Source organism: Ictidomys tridecemlineatus, chromosome 4 (genome assembly GCF_052094955.1).
Source record: "Ictidomys tridecemlineatus isolate mIctTri1 chromosome 4, mIctTri1.hap1, whole genome shotgun sequence".
Classification (NCBI taxonomy): domain Eukaryota; kingdom Metazoa; phylum Chordata; class Mammalia; order Rodentia; family Sciuridae; genus Ictidomys; species Ictidomys tridecemlineatus.
The window spans coordinates 198,878,222-198,899,189 of NC_135480.1; the positions used below are offsets into that span (position 1 = coordinate 198,878,222).

The 20,968-nt window shown below is 36.9% G+C and overlaps 2 protein-coding genes across 11 annotated transcripts; both read right to left on the minus strand.

Moving 5' to 3' along the window:
• Positions 1-1,167: 1,167 nt before the first annotated feature.
• Zbtb6 (zinc finger and BTB domain containing 6) lies at positions 1,168-20,883 on the minus strand. Of its 4 annotated transcripts, none has more exons than XM_040286274.2 (3): positions 20,794-20,883; positions 6,070-6,134; positions 1,168-4,968 (listed from the first exon to the last, which is right to left on the minus strand). In XM_040286274.2, exon 3 carries the CDS (start codon positions 4,957-4,959, stop codon positions 3,685-3,687), a length of 1,275 nt encoding a protein of 424 aa, XP_040142208.1. In that variant the 5' UTR covers positions 4,960-4,968; positions 6,070-6,134; positions 20,794-20,883; the 3' UTR covers positions 1,168-3,684. The 4 variants fall into 4 exon arrangements, with proteins under 4 accessions (XP_040142208.1, XP_013212065.1, XP_013212064.1 ...); XM_013356611.4 differs by having other exon boundaries at positions 5,685-6,134; XM_013356610.4 differs by lacking the exon at positions 20,794-20,883 and having other exon boundaries at positions 6,070-7,001.
• Positions 7,134-20,932, minus strand: Zbtb26 (zinc finger and BTB domain containing 26). Of its 7 annotated transcripts, XM_078048165.1 has the most exons (5): positions 20,794-20,908; positions 18,495-18,601; positions 18,002-18,075; positions 15,849-15,939; positions 7,134-11,607 (listed from the first exon to the last, which is right to left on the minus strand). In XM_078048165.1, exon 5 carries the CDS (start codon positions 11,595-11,597, stop codon positions 10,272-10,274), a length of 1,326 nt encoding a protein of 441 aa, XP_077904291.1. In that variant the 5' UTR covers positions 11,598-11,607; positions 15,849-15,939; positions 18,002-18,075; positions 18,495-18,601; positions 20,794-20,908; the 3' UTR covers positions 7,134-10,271. The 7 variants fall into 7 exon arrangements, with proteins under 7 accessions (XP_077904291.1, XP_077904292.1, XP_077904290.1 ...); XM_078048166.1 differs by lacking the exon at positions 18,002-18,075; XM_078048164.1 differs by lacking the exon at positions 18,495-18,601 and having other exon boundaries at positions 20,794-20,897.
• Between the last annotated feature and the right edge of the window lie 36 nt (positions 20,933-20,968).

Consider the following 20,968-nt stretch of genomic DNA (forward strand, 5'->3'; position numbering starts at 1 on the left):
TTAGTAGTCCCTGCCACCTAAACTGCGCATTGGCTTCTCTCTGGGCTAACCAATCCACCCTCATCACGTGACGAAGAAGCCCCGGAGCACTGTGGGACTGCTGTGAGGAATTCTAGGCTAGGCGAAGGGATTGATGGGAAAATCCCTGTGCATTCATCTGCTCCGGCTAGACACTGTCGTGAGGTACTGTACTGTCAGTCTCCCACCAAGAAGCGTGTTCTTTGAACAGAATCTGATACACCCGTGTTACTTTCTACTTCATTCTCCTGTAATGAAATGCTTGAGCGGATCCCTCAATTCTTTCACATTGGTACCACGTAATCTGCCAATCACAAAACAAAAACACCAAAATGAAAAAGTTTAATTGGCAGCCACTCACACCTCTCTAATCTTATTAAAGAGAAAACCCTGAGCTCCTTCAATGTGGAACTAGATGTCCATCAAAAAGTTCTATGGAAGTAAACCAAACATTAATTAAAATATGCATAATGTTATATAATGAGCTTTAAAAACATGGCTATTACTGCCTGAAGACAAGATCAACGCTTTTGGAAAAATTCATTGGCCCCCATCAGACTTTTATGTATATGTTGTTATCCTTTAAATTCACTTTGCTATATGGAATATATAACAATCCAAAATAAATGTTCCCAACAATCAGCAGTTCATTTTTATATTTTCAACTGGAGAGTGATGGGTGATTATATTTATATAGTTGCTTTCCAACCTATTGTATTTTTCAATTCTATGGAAGACATATATATGTGTGTAAAGACATATATTTGTGGGTATATGCACATAAACATGTAAATACATATGTATATATGCACACATGTATATACACAATTATTTCTATTCCACAGACGAGGGAATATACCTGATTTTTCAAAAGTATACTGATCACTACATATAACAATCCCAACCCACTTTCCCTAGACTTCCTATTTCTATCTTCAAACCTGTTTTCAAAATTTGACATACATTAATTCTACTTGTTTACTGTTTGTCTCCTTCCACTAGAATAAAAGTTTCATGAGTACAGGGATTTTTGTTTTTACACACAGATTCTAGTACAGATAATTAAAAACTCAATAGGTATTTTTAGAGTAAATGATTAAATAGAAGAAATTGTGACCTAAAATTCATGGACATAGGCAAGACATGAAGTTCTCTATTCCCACCTCCACTTTATTATTTCTTATGTAAACATAAAAGCTAGTTACATCAAGGAAAAACAGCAAGGATTTTCTCTTACAACAAAGTAACAACTACCTTTCAAGGTCTTTTATATTTATAAATGCAGTAAATAAAAAAGCTGTTCACAAATAATTTTATCTTATCAAAACCAGAAGCAACTAAAAGTGAATATTTTAAATGAAGAAATTCTACACTTTGCTTTGCCATGCCTACATATTAAAAATGATTCCATTCACCTGCAACTTTTAAGACACATCATGCAAACATACTCTCCTAGGAATGTTTTAAGATCACTGTTCTAGTTAACAGGAATAAATAATATAAATAACAACCATTACTTTTACAAAACACCCTTCCCCCAAAGCAAAAATCTCAAAGTGCTCACAAAAAAATTGTACAACAATCTTACAAGGCACACATAAACCTAAACATTTTCAACCAAATTTTTCTCAAACATCCAAGATAGTAAATGCCAATTCCTAAAAAAATTCAGTTTATTTTACTCTCTCTTCCCATTCTAAGCCCCCCCTTCAAAATTTTATCCTAGTAAGGAAAAATAAGTATTTCAAACACAACTATTCCTGAAAGGGAAATACTTTCACAACTATAAATGGTCACTTACTCAAATGGGAAAGAAAATTAAGCGCTGAAGTATTATATTACTCAGTGGAAGAAAAACACTACTTTAGAAAAATTCTGTATCCAATGGAGTATTTATATAGCAACATTCATAGACACAAAACTCTCCTCTCCTGCTTTCCTCTTTTCTCAGTTCTCAAATAGCATTAAATATAATATGCAATTTTAGACCTGGAAATGATCTTACAAATTATCAAGACCAAAATTATTATATATAAAATTAAGGAACATTAAAGGACAGGTGACCTGCCCAATGTTATTAATTAGTGACCTGGGTAATAAAGTCAGTTTTTCTCATCAAATATGAGACTTAGAATCTTTAAAGTCTTCCCCCAGAGTAAGATTCTATGGAGAGTATCTTTTCCACATGAGTATCACAAAAACAATATTTTACATTTATAACAATCAATATGATTCTTCATGAAATTCTTATAAATGGTACAAAGTATATTATGTTTTAAAATACAGGACATCAATAGAAACTAATTACAGTAGAAATTTTACATAAAGCTGAGGTAAGTAGAAAAAGCATAGAACAGCCTGAATGTTAAATTTGTCCAGTCAGGCTTCTTTACTAAAAGTAGTTCCTGCATTTTAGAGGAGGTGATTTGCCCTGTGATATATTTTGATCTTTGTTATGACAATGAAAACAAGTTTTGTATTATATGTAGGCAGGGACATTAAGAGAGCTGACTCAGAATATTACTCCTACTATAGTAATTATATGGTTTTGCTTTTCTGGAAATATCAAATAAAACTCTAAGAATGGGTAAGATTTTTGTTTAAAGAGCAGATAAAAATGCATTAAATGAAAATATCATCACTAATAATTAACACTAGCAGCTATTCACATTTAAACCTCATCTAGTGACAACTAAAATATATTGACAATTAAAAAGGAAAAAGGGAATGAAAATTGATATGTGCATGAATGAACCTCAAAGGCATTATGTTGCGTGGAAAAAAATCTCAAAAGATTCCATTTATCTGACATTCCAGAAAAGACAAAATTATAGTGATGAAGAACTACTGCCAGGGTTTAGAGCTAGGAAGAACTGACCACAAAGAGCAGCAAGAAGGAGATAAGGGAAGTGATGGAACTGTTCTATATTCCAATGGCAGTGGTGATACAAAAACTAAAAATTATGATTTAACTGTATTAAGTAAAATCAATAGCCCCATTAATTATTCTAAAATATGTATAATGATTTAACTGTATTAAGTAAAATCAATAGCCCCATTAATTATTCTAAAATATGTATAATGATAATAAAAATGAAAGTACTTTAAGGAATTTAACATTTTCTAAGGAAATTCTATTCCAAAGTGAATCTGAATTGTGTTCCTTTATAATTTAAAATAATAGATATCTTGGTGTTGTTTAGCAGAAAAGGAAAAATGTTCCTAGTAATTCCTGTTCTTAAAAAAAAAATGACTAGTAATGAATAATAGTGCATTTTAAAATTTATTTTCTTTCATTATTCTGATACTTAAAGTTATTATATAGTTGGATTTAACATTTAAATTAATTATCTAGACACTACAAATCAGAATCTGCAAATACTGTCGGGTCGGATCCTCGGTCATCAGAATAAAAAATATTTAAGTAAAACACTATTTCTCAAAGTGTACCACTGGGACTTATATGGAACATACACGACAAGACAAGTCCCATAACTTTTTCAGGCCTCTCACAATTTTTTGGAACTGTTAGAAGTTCAGAAAGAATAACATGTGAGGCAGACCTAAAAGGGGAAGGGATGGGGAACAATAAAATTATTACAAATACTGCATTTCTAAAACCTATGAGAATGATACAAAGTTTACAAAGGAAGTCCATGATTCCATTTATAGCAGATCTTGCCTTTTAAGATCAGGTCTAGGTAATTTTTCACCACTACTTCTGCCATGAACAGAGGTTAAATGCTTTTTGAGAGCAGACTTGTGCTTGAAATCCATATCACAACAATGGCACTTGTATGGCCTATCCCCACTGTGTATGTTCAAGTGGTCCTGAAGCGTGCTTTTAGCAGTAAAGGTCTTCAGACACACAGTACACTGAAAGGGCCGAATGCCCATATGCCCTCGAATGTGCCGGTTAAGATTTTTCTTCTGTGTAAATGTTTTCCCACATTGTAAACACAAGAAGAGTTTATGCATCTTAAGGTGGCGCAGGTAGTTTTCTACATGAAGAAACCCTCGTGGACACCTGGGACACTGGTGCCTCAGTGAATAACTCTCCTCTAGGTTCTGAATCTCACTTGCTGTACCATGACTTTCATCAGTATTCTCACAAAATAAACCCTGACCTTGATTCTCAGGAACTTCTGCTACTCTGCTCTCCACTGTAGAATTAATCAATGAATGCTGTGTTTCAGACAAATACAGGCTTGCTTTTGATGAGGTACAAGGCTGTGAAAACTGCCCATTTTCTCCACTAGCTGTACTGATAGATTCTACATGAAGGATACAAATTTCATTGTCTTTAAAACCCACATCTATTGGGGATAGCTCTGGTGACTTCATTTCCTTTCTCTCTGATGTCAAGCTTTCTACTGTGGTCTGTAACACATTGTCTTCCTCTTGTTTAACATGGAAATCTATGTTTATAGGGCTATCTTCTGAAATTTCAATTATCTCACAGTCCTTATCAGAACTTTCTTCTTCATTCTTAACATCTGGATCAGAAGAGTGACACAGGTCAGCGTGTTGGTTGTTGTTTTTCATAGATAGATCAATTTCCAGATACTTTGACAAAGCTTCTGTGCACTTTTCCACAATGTGAACCATCTGAAGGTAACTGGCAGCAGTCAAATATTTCAAAAGCTCTTTCCTTTTTACTTCAAGTGCTCCAGTGTAGCAAGAGAGCAACAATTTTCTGCCAACTTCTGCACTTTGCAGAATGGTGATTCTAACATGTTTTGATTGTGTGAGTAAAAACTGATCTCTCATAAAAGTGGAACAAGCAGCCAATATCACCTTGTGCCCCTGGAACTCAGTGTCATTAATATAAATTGATACATCACAAAATAAATTCTGCTGCCTCAAGAGATTCATTTTCTGCAAGACCACATCTCCTTGCTGTTCAAACTGGAAGTGCAAAACATCAGACTCAGCAGCCATGGTCAAAATCTAAGCAGAATAAAACACAAACATTGATATAAGGATAAGGAACGCTTCATCGCGCTATGATAGTAAGAATAATTCCTTTCCTCTCCAAAACCCAAAGCTGAAATGGAAAAAAAACCCAAATTGTACTCTGGGTGCTAAGAGTAAACCTCTATATCACCATCTCAAAATCCAGAAAAGTATAATGCATTTGTCTATGACCTCAAGACACATTTCTCATATTGGCTAAATTTTATGTGCCATGTGATCAAGAACACTCAATTTTTAATATCCAGTAATAGGCAAAGTGATCACAAAAAAACTACACTTAGCAAGATATCCCAAATTAGAAACTTTTTATGTACAGACCTTCTGTTCCCCACGACTACTACAGTTCCTCAGCCCTGTTCACATGGATCATTGTAATGTTTTCCCCCAGGCTTCCTCAACATTAACAATCTCTTGTATAACCCTCCTGATTTCCACCCGAATTAACATCATCATCATAAATTAACAACAAAATAAATCTCTCTTCTGATATAAGTCATCCATTGCTCTCCTTTAACTCCAGGATGGCCTTTAGGTTCTTAAAAAGAACGCATGATCCTTCGCTATTTAAGCCTAATTCACTTTTACTTCTTGATCTCCCTCTACTAATCATACTCTTAGTTCCTTAGATATTAAATTCTTCATAATCGCTCAGATAAAAACACCTAAATACACCTCTGCATAGTTATTACTTTCGCGTTTCCAGCTCCCTTTTCCAGCTCGTGATTAGGCTCCTTTAAACCTAAAACAAATGAGACTACAGTGACTCCTCCCACAGGGTCAGTCGCTCTCAGAGCACCAGGAGAAGACGCCTGATTCCTCCACGTTCCTCCGTGAGTATAGGAGCTACCACGGAGGGGGAAGAGGTCAGGCAACACTGTGGACCTAGCACTAGATCACGGTGGCCCGGACGATCCCTCCGGCTCCGCGTACAGCACAAGCCGAGTTTTCCAGGGCCAAGGCCCCATCGGCCGAGGCACTACAACACCCAATTAGCTTCTCAGGGGTCGCGCACTGCCGCCCTCCTCCTCCTCTTCAGGCCTCGACACCTGGCGAATCGCCTGCGCGCTCACTTACCAACCCTGAAAACCGGTGTTGAGGCTTCCGCGGTAGCGGCGGCCGGGCCGGAAGGAGGACTTAGCCTAGGAGGAAACACATCCGGTGTCAATCAGCTTTATTGCTCACTCGGGGAGCCGCCTGGGCGCCCCGGAAGGACATCTGAGACTTTTCCTCAGACCCCCTACCTCCTGGAACGACAGAAAAGCACCCAAATGCCGGCGAGCCTCCTTTCTTCTTCCCAGTTTCGGGACGCGAGACATTCCCCTTCGTGAGTCCTCCCCAACATCCATGTAGGAGACGAGTGTGAAGTTGGGTCACGGCACTTGCGTTCAAGTACCCAACGCCGAAACCTGTGGAGGGTCCTTGCGGATTATTACGGGGCGGGGTTTTCCTTTACGAGGCCATTTACTTCTTGAAAAGTGGCAGAGGAAAGGAGAAACTACCTTGAGGGATCTGTATTCAAAATTGCCTAACTAGTGCCATCACGATCTGGGCCCAAAGTCTGAAGATAGCAAGATAAGTTTCAAGTCCACTCCCCAGTGCCCACCTCTTTGGTCTGTTATCTTTTTCTTTTTTTGCTGTGCTGGATCAAATCCAGAGCCTCGCTCCTGAAAGGCAGGACCATCTAGCTACATCCCAGCCCCAAAAGAACTGGGGATAGAAGCAGCGGCTTTAACCATGCAAAGCATTTCTTTCCACTTTTCCTAATTGGTTCCCACCCCTATGATTCATTTGTCTGTCATCAATACTGCATTTATCATACCTGTTTTGATATTTGTGTCCCATACAGGAGGTATTTAAGATAGTACTTAATGATTTTGCTTTCCTAAAGTTTAGTACTTACTTAGTAGGCATAAAATGTCTGAACCAGTTTTTAAAACAGCTGCTTTACCTCTCAGCCAATTCTCATGGAAATAGCCGATTCCAGTAATAACAAATTTTGGTTAACTCATATTTCCTTCTGAAAGTATACTCAGCATATTTGATTAATGTGCTTTAAAGAATAAGTATACTGGATTCATATTCAAGCAACCGAAAAAGCAGGAGGGGAGAGAAAAGAAAGTAAACCATTGACACCAGAGTTTTAATTGTCGCACTTTTATTAAGGAAACTTCCCCATAATAAGTGAAGAGGTAGTTCATAGTATGTCTAACATACAACAGATTTAGAACAGCTAGTCATGAGCTGATATAAAATGTGTGGTTTGTTTAGGACAAGATTTTAGAAGTGGTGACACTGGTCACCTTCCATCATAGACCCAATGAAGAAACTAAAACAAATTAAAACCACATCTGATTTACCACTTCAATTTGGAGTTTGTCTTTAAAATTAAATAATAAATAAATAACTGAGACACAGCCATTTTTAAAAACCAAACTGGAAAAGAGTCCTTTCTCCTTCTTAATTATGCTGGGGATGGATAAAATACAAATGCTGAAAGACAAAGATTTTAAAATTATTCTCTATGGGAACATGACTATGTTTGAAAGTCATCTTCCTGTATAAAATTTACTTTATATCAGAAACTTGACCTCTCTGCAACATAATCTAAGAAACATGTATAAGCTAAGAAGGAGAAAAGGCAAGTCTCACCAAAATTAGAAAATGTCTCACAGAAACAAAACACCTCTCCAACCAAGAATGGAGGAGACTGCAGATACTTCAGTGGTTTGCACTTGCAAAAAGTGAGAATTAAAAGTTTTACCAAGAGAAAATCAGAAAAAATGCTTTAAGTGACCAAAGAAAACAAGGCAGTTTTATTATTCTAAGTAGAAAATCAAATTGAGACCACATAAGATTATAAGGTCCATTAGGGCAGGGACCATATCAAATCTTACCTTCATATCCTCAGTATCTATATAGTACCTGGCAACAGTAGGTGCTTAATAAATGTTTCTTGAGGCTGAAGGTGTAGTTCAGTGGTAGAGCATGTGCTCAGCATGCACAATCCCCAGCAAAAAAAAAAAAAAAAAAAAAAGTTTCTCAAGTGACTGAACTAATTCAGAAATAGTCTCCAACCAGAGACCAATCATATTTGAACCCCTGCCTTTCAGTCTTCAAAAATAGTAACAAAAACAGGAAATGCATATGACCAAAGGAAGCATTCCAACTTGAAATTTTCCTGTGAAGAAATGATATTCAGAAAAAACCCAATACTGGTTGATACTCTAGTCTTACTGTTGCATAGAATTTATAGTCTTTGGATCATATACAAATCAGAATGCTAGAAAGCAACATTAGACTATAATAATGAGTGATGCTGGGCATATAAGGTACCTCGTGATCTTATCACTCAACTGTATTCTCAAATTTTTAAACAAAAGAAATTATACTTCAAATTTGACTCACATGTAAACATTTCAAATTATGACCCATCAGACTATATGAATTAGCCTTTTTTTTTGGATTATCTTTGTATGTGTTCTCATTGCCCAAAAATAAAAACAAAGTCCTGAAGAAAATGAAATAAACAGTTTTCCAGAAAAATCAATTTCACATTGGGAGCCTTCTCACATTATTCTTACTTGCCTTTTCCCTCTCTAACCAATACTTAATATATCAGTCACTTGCTTGAGGAGAATGTAATACTTATCAAACTAAAAAATAATTAATGGGCTAGTGATATAGCTCAGTGGCAGAGTGCTTGCCAAGCATGCACGAGATGCTCTGGGTTTGATCCCCAGCACCACAAAAAATAAAAATAAGATAAATCTAAAAAAATAATAACATAAATAAGTCCCTTGGTGATATTTTGTTGGCAAAATCCAGGCTGTCTCAGAAAGCCAACAAGTAAACACAGAGGTGAAACAAAATGGGAGCTTTTTGCTAATGCATTATTCTCCATTGTGTACTAAATCTCTTTAAATCAAGGTATAATGGGAACAAGGAAGGAGATATTAATTTATATTTAGTCACTTATCGATTTTGGCCAGTCTTGGCCAGGAAAGCTCTTGAGCTTTGGATGTCCCAACTTAAAATGAAAGAGATGGAATAAATGATTTCTTAGGATTCTCTAAGTACTCTCAACAGTCCTATTGCTAATTCTAACTCAGGGTCTTAAATAAAACTGAAAATTCTATGCCTGAAATGTGCTTTGGAAGAAACAGTTGTTTTGTTTTTCCATACTAGAAGAGCAACTTTGTATTATCAATCTATTGAAAGTGGGAAAGTGGGATGGGGTCCCTTTAAGAGGAGTATCTGAATGCAAAATTGTTCCAAAAGCACAGATTGTTCCTATGTCCCACTTAACTTTTTTTTTATATATATATTTTAGAAATTAAGATACATGAGGGAAGAATTAAGATACTTGTAGTTAACTGGACAAAACTCTATAGCCAGACTCACCTTTCTGATGGCTGAACTCTGATGTAAAGTTCAGAGACTCCTCAACAGCCCCCTTGTAGAGAAACCATTATTCTTTTGCACATTTAAAGTGTGCCTGAAACAATCATGATTTCAAAAGCATCACTAAGCTATGCTTTAGTGATGGGATATGCTACTTGGAAGACATTCCATGTGAGTACTGTTGTATTAATTGTATTTTTGTCCTTTGTTAATTATACTCCTCATGGTGATCTCTGTCTCCAGATGTGGCTGAAAAGTTTGTACTCTGGTTTGTGTGAACAATGAGATGAAGTTGGGCTTCAATAGTGTTAAAAAGGGCATAGACCAACCAACGTACTTTTTGATAGCCAGCTGCAAGGCAAGTACAGATGGTAGGATGCAGACTCATTAATTTATCAGACATAGATGAATTATCAATAGGCAATCAGACGGTTCTATCACATTCAGATCAACAGCAGTATTATCATATATCTCAACCTATTTTTTGCCAAAACCCAAAACTATTCACTTCTCTTAGCCTAGCATCTATTAGTGGAGAGTGGGATGATATTGTTAATTTGTTGGTGACCTTCAGACTGCCTGGTAAAAGCCTAAAACAGTGTAAGTCTAAGACAACATTAGGTAGACAAATGGAAGTATTCCTTGGGAAAGGAAAACAGACATCACAGGATAAATAAAACATAAAATGGGAGAGATCAGAAGGAAGGCAAATCCACTCCAAGTGGTAAGTTGCCTGGTCTATTAGTGCTTTAACTCACCCCATACCACCTGCACAGAGGCTTCAGAAAAGTCAAACTAGCAAAACCACTCCTAAAAATACTCAAGACTATTGTCACATTCTCAGTCACTGCTAGTTGTGAGCATTAAGTCCCTACTCAATTCACACAAGTACTATCACTCCTTAAGTTCAGGACAGCTTGGGCCAGTTTACCTGCATCCAGGACCTGTGTTGCGTCAGGCTGTGGCTGACACCCTTTAGAGTCTGTGACTGTCGTACATGCAAAAGAATCAAAATCCACTGTGAGGTCTTGCACATTTCTCTCATTGGCATTATCAAAGCTGTTTTTGCCATGCAGCTGCTTAAGGTGTTTCCTCAAAACTGGCTTATGTGCAAAAACCATGTCACAATAGTTACACTTATGGGGCTTATCTCCACTGTGAAGGTTAAGATGATCCTGTAAGGAACACTTCTGAGAAAAGGTTTTCCCACAGATTTTACACTGGAAAGGTTTAATTCCGGCATGTACGCGCATGTGTCGATGAAGATTGCCTTTCTGAGTAAAAGTCTTGCCGCAGAGTAGACACATAAAGAGTTTGTGCATTTTTAAATGGTTGGCGTAGTTCTCCAGGTGACGAAACACCCTGGTACACTTTGGGCACTGGTGATGCCACTGTAAGCCTTTGTCTACACCTCGAATATTAGGCCCAAAAACATCTTTTGAGGTCATGATGATGTTATCACTGCCTGTATAAGAAAGGGCATAATTGTGGAGATGGTTTTGTTCTATTTCACTTACTCTGTTTTCCACAGTTGAATTTATCAGGGAGTGCTGGGGCTCTGATGAGTGTAAAGCAGTGGGTTCAGAAGAAATAAACTGGTTCTGATCTTTCTTACTTCTAACCTCAGATACATCCCCAATAGATTCTACCTTAACAATCTGAATATCACTGTCCTCCATATCCATACTGTCTTCAGATGGATGAATACAAGGTGAGTCCTGCTTTGGGGAGCCTCTGGCATCTCCCTGCTGTTCTTTTGACTGGGGAGAAGCACTCTGTGGTTCACATCCCTCTTTACTATCCATTGGTTGTTTTGGCTTTATAAACTTCCACAGGGCCTGTGTGCATCGTTCTACAATGTGGCTCATCTGAAGAAAACTCGCAGCAGTCAAGTAATTTACCAGTTCCATCTCAGGGAATTCCAGAACACCACTATAACAGGATAAGAGCAATTGTCTCCCCACTTCAGAACTCTGTAATATTGAGATTTTCACCTCTCTGGAATCATTCAGTAAAAACTGGTCTCTTAGGAAGGGGGAACCTGCAGCAAACACAATTTTATGCCCCTGTACCTCAATATCATCTATGAGAACTGTAACATCACAAAATTTATTCTCTTCTCTTAATTTGTTCATTTTTTGTAACATTGAATCTCCATAATTTTCAAACTTGAAGTGAAGGAGATCTGATCTTTCAGACATTTTGGCAGACCTAAAGAACAAAAATGTAAAAAGGTTGAATTTAAGGAAATTTAAACAATTAAGAAAACTGGATTTACCGTTCAAAACCAAATTTGTTGTCATGCTTTGTATGTATGCATATGAAATTTTCTTTTAAAGAGGAAGCTTTTGATGGCTATTAAAAATTGCTCCTTACCAATATCAAGGGTCAATTGCACCTAAAGAGTAGACATATATAAGTGTAAATAGCTGGGCATTCACTCAACTTTTTAGACACTTAATATAAGAATATATATTATATTGGATAATGCTAAGAATATTTATTCACTTCTCAAATGAGAATTCAGTCAGGTTTCAAAAGCAAACTAAAACATCCCAACCAAAGTAAAGATGAAGTGATTAGTTTCTTTTGTATGAAACTGTGGACCTGTGTCTCCTAAATCAAAATACTCTTCCTTTGCTTTGTATTTTAAAGAACCACAACAACATTATTTGCCACATGTATTCCTGGACAGTCCCTTTCCTGTCTAGATCAATGTGAATTCGTTTTATTTTCATTTCTGTTTTGTTTTTCCACTGTGAATCATATGAGTAATTCTGTGATAAAATAAAAAAGTTACAGATGTAGAGGGACAATGTTTGGCAAGTATTCAAACATATTTCTTTATTCTGTGCATTGTGGATAAATCTAAACTCTGTTTTAAGAACATTTTTTGAGTTCGGCACCTTGGTACATGCCGTACAATTTGTATTGGCTGAACCTATAGGGTTAATCTGAAATTCCCCTTACTCAGGAGGCTAAGGCAGGAGGATCACAAGTTCAAGGCAGTCTCAGCAACTTAGTGAAGCTTAAGCAATTCGGTGAGATTCTGCCTCAGAATAAAAAAAGGTCAGGGATGTGACCTTTGGGGATTCAATCCCTGGTACCTTCCAAACAAACAAAATCCTTGATATATAAAGAAAATACTTGATACAGAAAAGTCACGTGGTAGGAACATTAGTAGGAGTAATATAGATCTAATCAACCCCTTCTAGATTCTGTTCTTTCCTCTTTTTCCCTATTTACCCATCAGTACTTTCACATGGACTACTAAATCCGATTCATAAGTATTTCTATTGGCTTCCAGTTTCTATTCCCTCTTATACATCACATGCCATCTTTTAAACACATGATTATATCCCACCCTGCATGAAATCCTTCAGTGACTTCTTGTTGTTTCTTGCAAGAAGACTAACCTCTTGAATAAGCTTGTTAACTAAACCTAATAATAATTAAGGCAAACATAGGCATAACCTTTTCAACCACAGAGAAAGTATCTTTGCCAAAACCCTTTGCACAGGGCTGGGGGATGTAGCTCAGTGGTAGAGGACTTGCCTAGCATGCATGAGGCCCTGGCTCTCTGAGCCTCTGCACTGTTTTTTAAAAACAAAACAACAACAACAACAACAACAAAACACTATGCATATTGGTCTGTTGACATAGCAGTTCTTTTGGATAGTCTCCATGTTCAATTTCCACACTCCAGATTTTCTCAAAACTTGGCTTCCCACGTGTCTCTCTAAAGGGAAAAGATGAAAATAATGGTCTAGTAGTCATTGTAAAGATAATAAACTGACAGTCTCTTTTCATATCTTAAAGTTCTACAATCTCAATACATCTGAAAATTCACCTTGAATTTTTTGTATTCGCCAGTCTTTTAGTTCAGTTAAATGAGACAACTAGTTTTCCTGGCCTTATCTAAACCTAAGGCCAATCTCTGACATTTTAAGTTCAATAACACTGATTTTCAGAGGCTCACAGAATATCAGTTCATGATAACAGAGTCCAGGTTTTGTTCCTATTCCTCAGAACCTGGTATGAAAGGTCATTATTCTATTGACTCCACATCTTATCACATGTTTCCTTAGTATAGAACACTAACTTCTAGCCAGTTTTTATTTCCTCTGAGAGGCCCTTCCCTGATCCTTTAGAGTAAAAGAGTTGTCTCTAGAGCCCTTAGCAAAGTATTTCTATCAAAACCCTAAAATACTTCATTAAACACACAGCAGGTGACAATTTGTATTGGCTGAACCTATAGGGTTAATCTGAAAGTATTAAGAAGGAAGAACTGTTATGAAGACCATCTTATTGCATGCACAGACATTACAAATCTGAATCCACGAGGGCTTACAAAGGAATAAAAATGGGAATGATGAGCAAGTAACAAAAGATCACTTAGAGAACTTGAAAACTCACTGGATATAGAGAATGAAAACCATAAATGTGTAGATTATATACCAGGTAGGTCAACTGAATGTATATGAAAAATGGGAACTGGTATGGCACAGTTGATTAATAAAGTATATGCTTTCCCTCTGTATAGCATTCTGAATATATGGATAACAAATGATCACAATAAGTATTAAAAGCTTCACTGAGAAAGAAGGGATGTAGAGAAGCAAATGTATCTAAGGAAAGGCAGTATTAAATATAGAGGAAACTAGAAGATACAAGCAGCAAACTCTTTATCATTGGTCAGTTTTAGCAATTGCAGTAGCTTAAAATGTCCACTGTCAAACTGACATGGTGAATGTTGCAGTTGATAACAACCAGAAATTATAAAAAAGTTAAGTGGCTAAACAAAAATGGGATTCTAATTTTAAGAGTTCACCTGGTCATGACTGTATTATAGCTGATCATGATACCCTCAAGTCAGTATTTTTCTACTCATTGTTTCCAACTACAGTGTGATAGCACTCACAGTTTTAGAGGGGTAATTATTCCTTGATACTCTAAACATGAGGAATGGTAATACAATTTCATTTACTTTTTATTCATCAGTTCTCAAGAAACTTACCATTAGTAGCCAAACAGATATCTTAGAAAAGTGCTTGCTTTAATCAATCTGCTATAGTCCAAGAATGTGAGGGAAAGTTACTCTTTTTAGGAAATTTAGGAAATACCTGTCATTTTGCTGCATTGTCTCCTTCAAACTCTTATTTCCAGACCATATAGTATATCCTTTAATTGTTTCCTGGCATGAGTTCTCTTTTCAGTAGATTGTTAGTTATTTGATGGAAAGGACCAACTGTTGGTTATGCTTCACACAGTTTATTAAACAAAGATCAGCAGAATAATGCACTCGTAATGTTCCCTAAGGAATTATTATTGAGCGATGAAAGGAATGCTCTTTAGTATCATGATATTCTTTTGAGTACTTGGGGTAAAACATTTTTCAGGGGTTTGATTCCCAAAATAGTTTTGGCCACATAAAACCAAAATTTAAACACTTTGTTTTGATGTTTTAAAAATAGGTAATAAGGAAAAAAACAAAAAACAAAATAGGTATTAAAGGGCTGGAGTGTAGCTCATTGTTAAAGTGCTTGCTTAGTATATGTCCAAGGTTCTATTGATCCCTAGGATCACCTATACAGACATGGCCACAAAATATGTAATATAAAAATTATTAAATTTCTAATAAACTAGCTTAATTTTTTATTTTTAAAAAATATTCGTTTTTTAGTTTTAGGTGGACATAGTATCTTTATTTATTTATTTATTTTTATGTGGTGCTGAGAATCGAACCCAGTGCCTCACACATGCTAGGCAAGCACCCTACCACTTGAGCCACAACCCTAGCCCCTTAATTTTTTAAATAAGAGAAATAATAATACCTAACCTTTTCTGCATCCTTGTTATAAGCCAAGTGTAATTCTAAATGTTTTACCTAAATTGACTTGTTTAATCCTAAAAATCTCTATAGCCAGGTATCATTATTATCCAAAACAACTTGCTGAAATAAGTAGGAAGTGTTACGTGTTGGAGCTAAACCGTGTGCCCAAGCTGCATTTATGCCAAATTCCATATATGAAACTAAGCTAGATGCAGTTTTGCCTAAAGGATTATATTTTAACTGTATAATAGTTCAGATTTCTCTCCTCAAGAGTAGGCCAAGAAAATCTATTGAGCTGTATACTTAAGATTTGTATATTTTATTAATATATGTATGTTTTATTAATGCTTTAATACAAAGCTTATGTTCAGAAACAAAAACTACCACTTAAAGCCAAATTTGCATCAAGTATAAAAAATTTTAATGGTATAAATCATTTCAGCATTGGTTATATTCCTGATTGCATTTAATGTCTTTTGCCTTGTTATACCTTCCTTTCCCATCTAACTTTATTATTAGTTTTCCATCTTTTATATATTTACATTTGTTGATTGAAACTTAATACCATTTGCAAATAAAACAAAACAAACATGAATATATTTGATTTCAGAATCCCCACCTGTAAGTAACTTCTAAGTATAGTAGTAATTATTCATAATATTCATAAAAATCACTTATACAATTCTGGATTATAGTACGGCTCCTTGTAACTGAAAGAAAGCAAAGAAGTCATCAGGTAGAATGGAGACATGGGCACCACATTCTGTTGATTCTTTCCTTACAATGATTCCCAAATTCTCTTACTTGTTCTTAATGTCATTGCTACAGGTCAGGCCTCCTTACCATCTACTGCCCAGGTTACTGAGATTAAGTCTAAATACTGGGCTGGGGTTGTAGCTCAGTGGTAGAGCGCTTGCCTAGAATGTGTGAGGCACTGGGTTAGATTCTCAGCAACACATATAAACAAATAAAATAAAGATCCATTGACAACTAAACAATATTTAAAAAATTTAAATACTGCTGATAACCATTTCTTTAACATCAATGTAAATAGAGATATTCTCACTTAAGATTACATTTTCTTTGCTTATATTTACACAGTCCTTCTATTAATATTTTAGAACAGAATTAAAATTTTCCCTTTGTTCAAACAGGAATAATCAAAAAGGGCTAATGAATAGCCTAGGGTGGCCAAGCAGTGAGAAAGTACCTAAGTTTCTTATCTCAAATTCCCATAATAACTGCTTCTAAGAGAAACTTTTCTTTCTGGATAATAAACTCCTAAAACCATGCTAGTCTGTTTCCTTATTTACCTCACAGAGGGCCCTTATCCTTCAATTCAGCACTAACAGTGACCTGGTAGTCTTGTTTCTCACTAACATAATATGCCATTTTCTCAAATAGACTGTATTATGCTGCAGCCTTCCTATCTGTAAACCTCAGTACTTTTCTTCTTTTGAGTGACTTTCATGAAGCTACATTCTCTTAAGTTCTCACTCCTTTGTCTTGTTTGGACTTTTTTTTTTTTCGGGGTGGGGGAAGTGCTGGGAATTGAACCCAGGAACTTGTGCATGCAAAGCAAACACTCTACCAATGGAGCTATATCCCCAGCCCTTGTTTTGACTTTCAAATATATTAAATATATATAGAAATATATCCTTTCCAGAAAAATTTTAATCATTGTTGATAAAATTCCTTTTCCCAGGTGCCTAACACTCAATACTTGGTCTTTCCTGATGCTCATTGTCCCTATTTTATAAACAATATTAATACATGGCTACCACAGAAAACATGAACATGTTTCTTATACATAAATTGTTTTGCAACTTGCTTTTTTCATCTATTCTTTTTGAGAGCTAATTGGGTGGACAAATATAGAGCTAGCTCATTCTTTTTATTTATATTATTTCATTTTTTATAGTTGTAAATGGACAGAATGCCTTTATTTTGTTTTATTTTTATATGGTGCTGAGAATGGAACCCAGTACCTCACACATGCTAGGCAAGTGCTCTGCCACTGAGCTATAGCCCCAGCCCTATTTTTTGTGGTGATGGGATTAGAACCCAGGGCCTTGCACAAGCTACATGCATTATACCACTGAGCTGTATCCTTAGCCCTAGTTCACTTTTCTTAAACTAATGTACAGAAGTAAACCAGTTTCTTACCTACTTACCTCAGGTTTCTTTTTTCTTGTGGTGCTGGGTTTTGAGCCCAGGGCTTTGTGCTTGCTAGACAAGCGCTCTGCCAACTGAGCTCTATCCCCCCACCCCAACCTCAAAAGTTTTTTTACCATTGTTTTGCTAGTCTTTCCTTGAGGATTCACTAAATTAAGTGAAGGAAGTATATCCTTCAAAGCTCAGTCTTGGATTTTTGCAATGCTTTTTCAAGACTTACTCAGAAAGCCTGTATTGTTTCTCAGTGTTTTATTATCCTCTTTATGTTAAGAATTCCTAAACCCACATCCTCATCAGTAACCTTTACCTCAATTTAAGCTACTCAAAAGTGCCTGCTCTAGGCTATTTCTCTATTACTTAAAATGCATGTTGCCCACACTGTTACACTATATCAAACTCAGCCAATTAAGAAAAAAATTATGGAGATGCCTTACAGAACATGACTGCACAGGCAAGGAAACCTTTCATATGATGTTACTCTAACAGATTAAGGCAGAAAAGATGAAGGCCTGAATAGAAATGATAATGTGGATGGAGAGAAAATAGATTTAAGAGATGTTTCAAAGAACTAATAATCTTGCCAGGGGTGGCTCATACCTATAATCTCAGCAACTGGAGAAATTAAGGCAAAATGGTAAGTTTGAATCCATCCTCAACCACTTGGTGAGACCCTGTTTCAAAACAAAAGGGTGGGGGGTCTGGGATATGGATCGGTGGTAAAGAGGGCCCCTGAGTTCAATACTCAATAATGCAATTAAAAAAAAAAAAAAAAAGACAATCTTGGTTACCAAAGTGGAGAAGAAAGGAAATAAGAAAGTCAAGATGACTCCAAGCTATTTGATTTGAGTGACTAAATATCTTTGGCTGTCATTCAGTGAGCTAGAGAATACTAAAGGGGATGAATCTGGTATTAAAAATAGTGAGTCAGAAAAGCCTACATAACATCATGGTAAAGATTTATTAGCTAGGTGGATTTGGATTCATGGCAAGTGATAAATGAAAGCATAAAAGTGGAAGAAATAGACCTAAGTTGGCATAGAAGAGAGGAAAAAAATAAGAAATATATCACAAACATAAATTCATTACTTACCTTTTCAAATTGTGTCTCCTTCCAAGCCTCTCCATTTTTTTTTAAGAATAAGCCTATCTTTTCTTAAAATTTTCATACTTACTCCTTTGCCTCCAAAAATATTGTCTCTGCAAAGTAGTGGAGGCAAAACATAGACTCTTGAGCCATATTTTCTACAAGTAAAACCCTGCTCAACTATAACTATGTGACTTTGTGCAAGTTACTTATCAATTCTGCTTCAGTTTTCCTGTCTACCAATAGTAAATTACTTTATACTGTGGTTATGGAGAATTAAATCAGTTAATTTGCAGGGCCAGGGGCACTAGGGATTGAACCCAGAGGTGCTTAACCACCAAGCCACATCCCAGGCATTTTTTATATTTTATTTTGAGACAGGGTTTCACTGAATTGCTGAGGCTGTCTTTGAGCTCATAATCCTACTGCCTCAGCCTCCTGAGCTGCTGGGATTACAGGTGAGAGCCACCACATCTGGCTAAATCAGTTAATTTTTAAAAAAAGCTTCAAATGTTGTATGTGATCTACAAGCATGTGTTAAGTAAATAGACAAAACCTGTTAGTTTTTATTGTGAAATCCTTCATATGCATTCTTTTCTGATACTCACTTAACCAATTCTCCATATATCATTTTTATTTTTAATTTGAGATAGGGTTTTGCTAAGATGCTAAGGCTTGAACTTGTGATCCTGCCTCAATCTCCAAAGGTGCTGTGATTACAAGCATGTGGCACCATGCCCAGCCTAAAATTGACTTTAAAAGGCCACTAATGATCTCTTAATAATGAAATTAATCACTTTTTCCCCTTCTTATCCCTCAGGTGCTTTTGCATGAATTAATCCAGTGGAGTCTTCAATTCTCTTGATAACTGGGTCTTCTTGGTTGCTAGAACCCTCTGTTTCCGCTACTGTACCAACTACTACTAGTTACAGTTCTTTTTCAGCTTCATAAAATGCATCCACTACCTTCCCCTGTCAAAATGTCCTTCTTCCTCAACACTCCCTTTTTGATGCCAGCTCTTCCTATAGCTTCCACCTATATGCTACTATGTTTTGGCTGATCTCCAGATGTACACTTCCAACTCTATGCTGGGCGAGTTCTGTGTGGCTATCCCATTAGATTTCAACGTGTACAAAAAGTGAATTTGTAATCTACACTAATCTTATCATTCTGTTTCTGATTATGGTATCATATTCTTCAAAGGCCTAAAGTATATGAATGAGATTAGATTTGATACCTTTTGCTCCCTCAACATAAATTACCTATGGAGTCTTGACACTGTTATGTCAAGCAACCAATATTACTGTCATAACTGTAATTCAGGAATTTACTGCCACTCCCCAAACTTATCCTATTACCCCCTTTAAACGTAATTACAATAAGTACTTAACCATTATCTTTAAAAAGTCCAGATTCAGTTAATAGGAATTTCTTCCTTATAGACTTATTATAGAAAAAAAATGACTTTTTGCAATGAAAATCAGACTCATCAAAAAACTGTCATTAGAATTAAACCTTTCACTGTCTGGCCCCAGTCTACTTTCCTCAAACTCCATCTTATGCACAGAAGCTCCTCCAGCCCCACCCCGATTTACTCTTTCACACATTACACTCAGTCATTATTTAGTAGCACACCAACTGTTCGTTCTAATTGAAAGCCTCTTCCACACTTTATCCTCGCCAAGAAGTGTAATTCAGATTTCTCTTCTAAAGTCTTCCTAGCTCTGCTCCTTGAACAGTTCGTACATATAAAGCAACCTATCTATCCTTCTTTCTTTCCCTCTCTCTCTGAAATGCACTTGTTTATATATGGCTCACACACTAGACCCTGAAAATTTTAACGACATTTAACGAATCCCCAGCGCCTGGCATAATGCCAACAATGTACAAAGTGTTCTGGCCACTGGCTGAACTGGGGAATTCCCATTGAAAGAGTAACTCGTATTCTCATGGGTTGGCGCTAAAGGCCTTGCCTTAGGCAGGCTCCCGCAGATCGTTTTCCCGGGCCTCAACTCTGGCACTTTCAACAAGACGTCAAGATCCAGCATCGGGGTCAAATGTTGGGCCCTCGGTTGGGGTGCCAGGATGCGGTCCCTAGGGTATGTTCGGGCTCTCCACTCCAGAAGCAAGGAATGGGGAGGGAGGCAACGTGGGCCGGACTAAGGGCTTAATTAAGTCCCCTAGGGCCTAGGCTAGTCTCTTGGCCCTCTTTTTAGTGCAGGTCCCGGCCGATCCAGGGCCCCAAGGGGTTCCATTTTGAGAGATCCCGTATCCCAGCCCGGTGCTCCGGCCGCGTCGAACTTACAGACCCGGGGGAAGGTCGCCGTCAGGATCCGGCACAGCCAGGAGCTCCGGCCCCTCGGGGCTCCGGGAAGGGGGAGGGGCAGGGAACCGGAGCCAAAGGGGGACCCAACGGAACCGGAAGGGCAGCCCTGGCCGGACAAAGACAACTTCCAGGTCCCATGGTCATCTCCACCAAT

Bases quoted from the DNA above. Each gene is read 5' to 3' on its own strand.
- Zbtb6 (XM_040286274.2), bottom strand. From the start codon at position 4,959: ATGGCTGCTGAGTCTGATGTTTTGCACTTCCAGTTTGAACAGCAAGGA.
- Zbtb26 (XM_040286273.2), bottom strand. From the start codon at position 11,597: ATGTCTGAAAGATCAGATCTCCTTCACTTCAAGTTTGAAAATTATGGA.